Raw genomic sequence first — 7,871 nt, 5'->3', positions numbered from 1 at the left:
CATCTTCGACGTTTTCTTTCTAAACAACCTTAGAACGCGAACATTCGAAACATGACATGGTGAAAATAATTTACTATACCTTGCGCGCGATTTTAGGCTAGAACAGTTCAGTCTTTCACTATTTAACAAACATACTGAGGAACCAAATCAAAGTACGTTCAATAAAGGTTGTGATTTTATAGTAAACATAATTTTCTAGAACGCCGAGTGGTTAGAAATGTATCGTTGATCACCTTTTACAACATCAACTACTGAAAAAACTCTGATGTTTAAAGTTATGTAGTAAAGGATAACGATTCGTTAACTACGTAATACTTCAATTGATGTGTTATATACAAGGAAAACTACGTTGTATTTGTTTCAACGTGTGAAGGAATTAAGGTCAATTGAGAAAGATACAAACCTCTCTATGAAAGCAGTTCCGCTCTTGCTTCGGCGGATTCATACCACATGAATTTCACCAGTATCTGTCTTCAGTTAGCGAAAATGTCGTCGATTCTTGATAACTTGAAATCTTCCCACTGCTTTCCTTGAAATTATTACAAGACAGACGGCACAGAATTCAAACACTGCTTCCAGATTGTCGATCGAAGTGCTGTAAAATGAAATGTGAGAATAGCGCGTCTAGGATTACAGCGGGAAGCTGTGACGCGGATCATGTAAGGCCAAATAAAAACAAAACATTGGCAACTCGTGTATTTTTTTCTTCCTCTTCCTCGATCTCAAGATCTAGAAATAAATCATCGTGAAAATAAACTAGTACCCAGGAATTCTGTAAAAACCTTTTGAAATCAGTGATATTTGTTCTTTTATTTGATTGTTTTATTGTTGTTGTTGTTTCTTAGTCTCGTGCAGTGGGAGATTTGGCCTGACTGGCATTTAAAACGGATTACATAAACGTTTCATCCGCACACACAATCTAGACTTTTTCTAAAATCCGCTTTTAGATTCAGTAGTCATTATCTGTGGTTAAAATTACTTTTCTGGAATCATTTTATTTCCGAACAAACACAAAGATGAGTTTGACGGGAAAAAAAGGTAACAAAGTGACAGAAAACTTGTCATCAACTTGTTTTGCGAGTATCAACTCCCACACTAGCCGCCAATAAGAAGCCGGTGTCACGTCAAGCCATATTCATCTTTAGAAAATTTCTCTCCCTTTAGCCATTCCAACGGAATAAACGTTTAACCACCCAACGGGTACGGTATGTTCGGCCGTTAAAGTAAGAAACTGTTGAAACGAGATATTGGAAAAATCCTTTTAGCATTCCTAGAATCTTCCTACAGCGCGCGAGCGAGGATAGAGAGCCGAAGGCTGAGTTTGGCGTGGCAAAAAAAATCAGCAATGTACTTATGATAAGTTGAAGTGCATTCTTATCCCTCGCCTGGAATGACAAGAATTTTTCTCTGCTCCAGTCCCTTAGCCGCGTCGCAGACTGTCTAACCACCGGTATACTTCTATAACAAGGATTTTGTGACGTGTCCGGCTGCAACGCAGGCTACACTCCCTCGGCTTATTTCCTTTTTCTCGCCCCAATTCTTCGCGATCGTTTTGAATTGCTGGTCTACCATATCTACGTTAAGATTTACATCAAACCAACGCAAAGAAACCACGTTATACATGTACAAAGTAGAAGTAAATTGTTGTTGAAGGAAGAAGGGAGCCATAATAATTTGTTGGTGTTTTTCCAGTCCACCAGGACAAAACTTACAAAAAACCGGCCTGACTTTTTCAAGTTAAGATTTTATTTCCTGATGGCATTACAATAATATGACTTGTTTATCGCCTCAGTACACTTGCGTGGTGATTTTTAACAAAATTGGACCACTATTTGTAGTTTCCATATGACTTTGGGCTCTTGAGATTTTGAAGTGAAACTGATGACAGTGTCCCTTTAATTGGCAGAGAGTTTCCCTTGTAAATATTTAAAGCTATCTTGATAATACGGATACTTGGAGTCAAGGAACAATGATAAAATCTTTCAAACAAAACTATGAAATACGAGAGACAAACTCCTTTCCAAGGCTTGCTCCTTTCAAACGTTTAATTCATTAAAATGTAATTTAAAAACTAGCTTGAGTAGCGTTATAATTTTACCCCTTATACACCATTAAAAAAAAAAACAAATTAGAAAATATAACAGCACTGACTCGATACTGATTAGCATTTGAAGCAAATTCCAAGCAACAATTTTAAAAAATAAACTGAAAAAACATCTTTCTAAGTTAAAAGCCCTTTCCCTGGTTATGAACCGACACATATCGAGCCTGTGATCTCAATGGTATTCACAACGCATTCTATAGCTTAAGCCATGTTGCTGTATAACGATAAAAAAGTAGCAATGCTTTTAAATATTGCCACTTTTGGCATTATTTTCTGGCATGAAGACGAGAATTACAAATTATAATTTCAAGGGGCCACACACCAAACATTAATTTTTAATTTACCCTCCGGCGATGTTTTAAAAAATTTTAAACAGTAGATAACGTTGTTTTCCTGAAGCATTTTTCACTCCGGGAGATAAACTTGATACTTCGTAAATTGGGAAAGAAGGAGTTAACTACTTCTTCACATTCTTGCATTGCTTCTTGCTTGCGGAAAACAACGTCAACTACAATTTTAAATTATTTTAAATAACTGGATCAGCTAAAATGATTTAGGATTCCCTTGCAATTCTCTGAACTCCAAAATTATCTTTACGCTAAGTGCTTTTTTGTAAAAAAAAAAAAAAAGCTGGTTAAAACTAGGAATCATATCTTGTCTGAAAGGAAGAATTTTGATATCAATGAACATCGAACGACCCAAACAATATCTCGTTGCATTTTAAGTATTATACAAAATTTTGCTCAACAAACAACACATTGTTTGTCCTCTTAATGTTCATGAGGAAAACCCATTTAAAGCACTACAGTTGTCAATCAAGCAGCTTATGCCAGCGTGCTATTGGTTTGTTGTTAATTCTCATCTCGTTCCAGTGATCAAACTGGCTTCCGGTGGAAGCTGGGCCGAGAAAGATTTTTCCCAGTAGCTCTTCCTCAGTCCTCTCTGACATCTGGTTCTTCACGGCCAACATAAAACTTGTTTGGTGTAAGATCCCGATTGGGATGTGAAATGTTAGAGTTTCGTTGAACACCGGATTTCTGTTTGGTTCCTTTATAACTGTTTTCTTTTGCTTGAGTATTTTTCCATCGTGGATGAGGGAGACTTCCACATAGGAGGCTACATAACAGGACACAAACGAATAAACATATTTTTTATTCTATCTTAATCAGCCGGTCGTTTCGTTATTATTGCTCCTCCCCCCCCCCCCCCCCCCCATGTAAAACTTCAGTACAGGCAGGGTTAGGGTACTTGAGGGGTAGAAGTTTCACCAAAAAAAATATTGTTATCATTACAGTATATAAGTAACTATATCGAAAAAGTCATCCAGATGCGACGAGGTCAGTGCACATGAAGTAAGTAAGGCCCGGTTCAGACGCCGTACTTTTCATGAGCCGAACTCAATTCGAATTTGGACCGACCCAAATTGCCAAAAGTACGCCTCTTGATTCAGACGCCGTACTTTTTGGCCGTTCCGAGGCCGTTCCTAATACAGTTCCAATAATTGAAGTAAACTGCTGGCAAAATACATTATAATAATTTATGAATTAGGATCGGCACATGAAAAGTACGGCGTCTGAATCAAAGCCGTTCCAAAGGCGTTTCACAGGCGAAATTCTCGGCCAAGCCAGGCGGAAAGAACGGGTGAGCCGTTCCAAATTGAAATAGCCGTTCTAATTTGATTCAGACGCCGATCTTTTCATGTACTTAATTAATTCAAGGAATTAGGTTCGGCTCATGAAAAGATCGGCGTCTGAACCGGGCCTAAGTCCCTGTCTAAGGACACTAATTGTGTCTGAAAAATGCACCAGATTGCGCATATTCATTTCAAAACATTTTCGGGGCATGCCCAAACACCTCCTCCCCCCTAGGAAGTTCGTGGCCCATTCGGCCCACTCCCCTTAGATAGAACAGGAGAGGAGATAAGTAGAAAGATCAGTTGAAAATAATCTGAATAATCGTCAACAAAACAATCATATCACTATTCGTATACGGCTGATGGGTAAAAAATTGGCCAAACGCAGTAGCAAGTAGATTGAAGTTTTCAATCTTGCGATGACTTGTGTTTAAGTCAGGGCTAAAAAAAAAAAGGTCAGCTTCGAGCCAAAGTGGCGCATACTGCCGGAGCTTATCCCGGTTTCCTTAGCATTAAGCAGCTAGGAGTATTTCTACTCCCCCCTGGATGGGATGCTAGTCTATCGCAGGGAACCCCCCAGCATTATTTCGCCGGTACCCATTTATACACCTGGGTGGAGAGAGGCACTATGAGAGTAAAGTGTCTTGCCCAAGAACACAACACAGTGACCCCGGCCAGGGCTCGAACCCGGAACGCTCGCTCCGGAGTCCGGCGCGCTAACCATTAGGCCACCGCGCCTCCCAGGGCTAACCCCAGCATTAAATTCAACGGTACCCATTGATACACCTGGGTGAAGAGAGGCAATGTGAGAGTGAAGTTTCCAGACCAAGAACACAAAACGATGACCCCGGCGAGGGCCAGAACCCGTTCGATCTGGAGTCAGCACTAACTTTTTGGCCATCGCGCCTCCCCTAATGTATTGAAGTGATATTAAAGGGGAAATTATATAATGATCAGTTATCTAAAGAAAAGTTACTTGCCTGGATCTTCTTGGTTTTCATTTGCAGGAAGGTTTCTTGCTCTAATTATAACTATTGTTAATCTCTCAGTAAGCCTGAGATATCCCAGGGAAATCATTAACTCCCCAAGAACACCCGACGCCTGGAAAATAAAATAGAATTACATCAGGTAACCGTCCATAACCCTAATGGCTTCAACGGTAATCAAGATTTAATCCCAGGGATATCTCCAAGCCGGAACAGAATGAGAAAAAGTGACAGAAGTGATATTTTGGATATTCGTTCTATTCAAATACCAGGGCTGATTCTTGAAGAACAATATAAGAGTATAGCCCTTTTCGGATGCCATGCCGTCTATGTTTTAAGAGCCAGTTGCCTAGCCCTGCGTTGTTCCTCGCAGAGGCAGTGGGCCACTCTAGAAAACGATGTTTTTTGCATCGCGCCATACAAACAAATAGGTGAAGAAACCCAGATTGGCTTGTGTAAAATTCTTCTTTTTTTTTTTCATCAGACAACGTGCGTAAACACGCGCGCATTTTTTGTTTTTGTTTTTATTCAAAAGTGTTTAACCAACGTGATTTTGGATGAAGATTCCAGATCGTAAGCCGGGTCTTAACTTTGAGCCAGTGACAAAAACCAAAGAGGACACGTAACTGGTTAAATTTCGAATTTAATCTAAGGTCCAAGCTCCAAGCACCCGGCTGTTAGTGAACTTACCTTTTGAACGGCTTGAATACTACGAAACAGCAATATCTCTCTTGAAAGGCTGAGCCCGCGGGCCTCTAGATCAGCGAGATGCACTGTGTGATCACCAAGCGGCTCGTGCTGCGAGAAGCGATCAAAACAACAAAGCGTCATCTTCAAACTTTGTGCCTGGAGCTTCTCGTATGCCACGCGAAATTCAAACTTTTCCTTGAACTCAAGATTCTTGCACTTTTTGACCGCTTTGGTCTGGAAAGAGCGGTGATTCTGCGGCAAGATTTTGAGCGTGACGTAATAGTTGTCGTCATCAGTTCGCGTGGAAGGAACTTCTTGCAACTGGACCTTGTGGATGACGACCATCAGGGTAGCCCTGGGAACAAATATAGTCGAAAATATAAATTAATTTATAACTGTGGGTATGTATAACATAGTTTAAGATTTTAGGCTGTTTTTTAACTCGTATATCGTCAAGCGAAAGCAAAACTCACGACTAGGAAACTGTTCTCCTTTCCATTTTTGACACTCAACGATATGTGACTTTGAGAACTTTGGACGCCTTGCAGACCAAAGTTTTAATAATAATAATAATAATAATAAATAATATTTTAAGAGGAGGCCTCCAATCACCTAGGGGGTGGTTTTCAGGAGGGTCCTCTGAGAAAATAAATGTTAAACATTAAAATACATTAAAATCTAAAATACAATAAAAAGACAAAACCCATGTTGTATACTAACTAAGATTAAAAACTAGGACAAGAATTAAAATACTACTAACTAAGGTTAAAAATGGGAAATAAAAAAGTATTAAAATCTAAAAGGAAGAACAAATGTCACAGATCTAAAATATTAAAATACATTAAAATCTAAATCTGAAGTTTTGCTACTTCCAAGAAATAAAATTGTCTTTAAAATACTTTCGCTTTCTTTCCTGCAGTTACAAGTCAAGTTTGGGTTGGAAATAGCCCAAGCTTCAAAGCGATAATAGGAGCTCAAAATAGTGACTCCTCTTAGAGAGTACCAACGACACTGGGGAACAACATGCAGGCCTTTGCGCTCAAGACCCTGTTACCTCATGGAGTCGTACTGTAGCGACACTTTGATCTTCCCAGCGGTTTTCTCGGGTGGAACATTCATTAATCCTGTCTCCACTAACTTCTCCTCGCTCTGCAAAGAATCTTCACACTTATGCATCTACATTACTCAAACTCAACATTTATGTTGATTTATGTTATATTATAAACTAGGAAACATTGTTGCGGAAACGTTGTTTCGGATGCACATGTTTCCTAGTTTAGCCGCGCAGGAACATATGTTGCGGAATAACAAATTTTGCTTCACGGAAACAAAAAATGTTTCTGCCTCAGGTCAAAAACAATTTTGTTTCCCGGACACAAATTTTGTTTCCGAAACATATGTTGCCCAGTTCAGCCACCATGGAAGCAATGTTGACTAGCGTGTGCGCATGCGTGACACTTTGTTCTCGGATCATTGTTTTCTAGTTTCCTTGCTTCTCGCTAATTTAGCCACCTAGGAAACATGACAAGAAACAATGTTTCCTAGTTTAGCCAGGCCTTAAGAAGACAAAGTGCGCGTTATGCTCATAGAGATTAATTGCCTAAAAGATATTAACAACTCCAATAGCTTTGAGCTGACAAAGGCATTTCCATCTAGCAAACCGTTGTTAGTGTGTATAAATGAATCAAGAATGGTACATGAAGACAATATTACATCCTTAAATACTCGTAAGGAGTTTTCGAGAGCGCGAAAGCTAAGCACTAACTGCAAGTCATTGTTTCTGCAACGTCCTACTATAAAATTGTTACTCCACTTTTTGGGTAGTTTTTGTTCTGTTTGTTTTCCACACTATAGTTTGTACTCCTTTATAACGGCAATGGGCCCATTGCATCTTACGGTCACATGGTACAAAATAATACCTTATTACATGAAATTTTCGCGACACGTTATTGCAATAATTTCGCAATTTTGAGATTCGTATATTTAGTGACACTTAAATTTCGCGATTTTGCAAAAATTTTGTATTTTGAATCACTTTAAATTCGCGTTTTTGAGTAAGACACAATTGACATTTCCTTGACAATGTTATTTAACATGCCCTTGAATTAAATAAAACGACTTCATCAAAGGAACAATAACGTCAAAATTAACAAAAACGCAAGGACTGGACTAATTCTCGGCAATAGCACAACAGAGCACTTCTTACAATGTCTACAAGTAGGCCATGTTTGTACGTGCATGAGTTATTGTTCTTGAGTCAATCGACGACAACATCCATTTACACTGAAAATCCTTCCTTCAGTGGTACTAAACTTATTTTTTTATTGTTGATATAATGTGAGTCACTTAATTTTCGCGGCATGTTATGTTCGCGACACTTATTTTTCGCGTCACTTTAATTTCGCGATTTTTTTGGAATCGCGAAATTCGCGAAATTAAGGTGTCGCGAAAATTTCAT

The 7,871-nt window shown here is 39.0% G+C and overlaps 1 protein-coding gene across 1 annotated transcript; it reads right to left on the bottom strand.

Annotated features, from left to right (window-relative positions):
* Window positions 1-2,800: 2,800 nt before the first annotated feature.
* LOC144641422 (synaptotagmin-6-like) lies at window positions 2,801-7,495 on the bottom strand. The gene is made up of 4 exons (XM_078500438.1): window positions 6,468-7,495; window positions 5,414-5,768; window positions 4,718-4,838; window positions 2,801-3,220 (listed from the first exon to the last, which is right to left on the bottom strand). Exons 1-4 carry the CDS (start codon window positions 6,587-6,589, stop codon window positions 2,916-2,918), a joined length of 903 nt encoding a protein of 300 aa, XP_078356564.1. The 5' UTR covers window positions 6,590-7,495; the 3' UTR covers window positions 2,801-2,915.
* Window positions 7,496-7,871: the final 376 nt, after the last annotated feature.

This window comes from Oculina patagonica, unplaced genomic scaffold (assembly GCF_052425735.1).
Source record: "Oculina patagonica isolate OP01 unplaced genomic scaffold, crgOcupat unplaced93, whole genome shotgun sequence".
NCBI lineage: Eukaryota > Metazoa > Cnidaria > Anthozoa > Scleractinia > Oculinidae > Oculina > Oculina patagonica.
The sequence above is the reverse complement of the archived record's forward strand: the minus strand, read 5'-3'. Positions and strand labels throughout refer to the sequence as shown.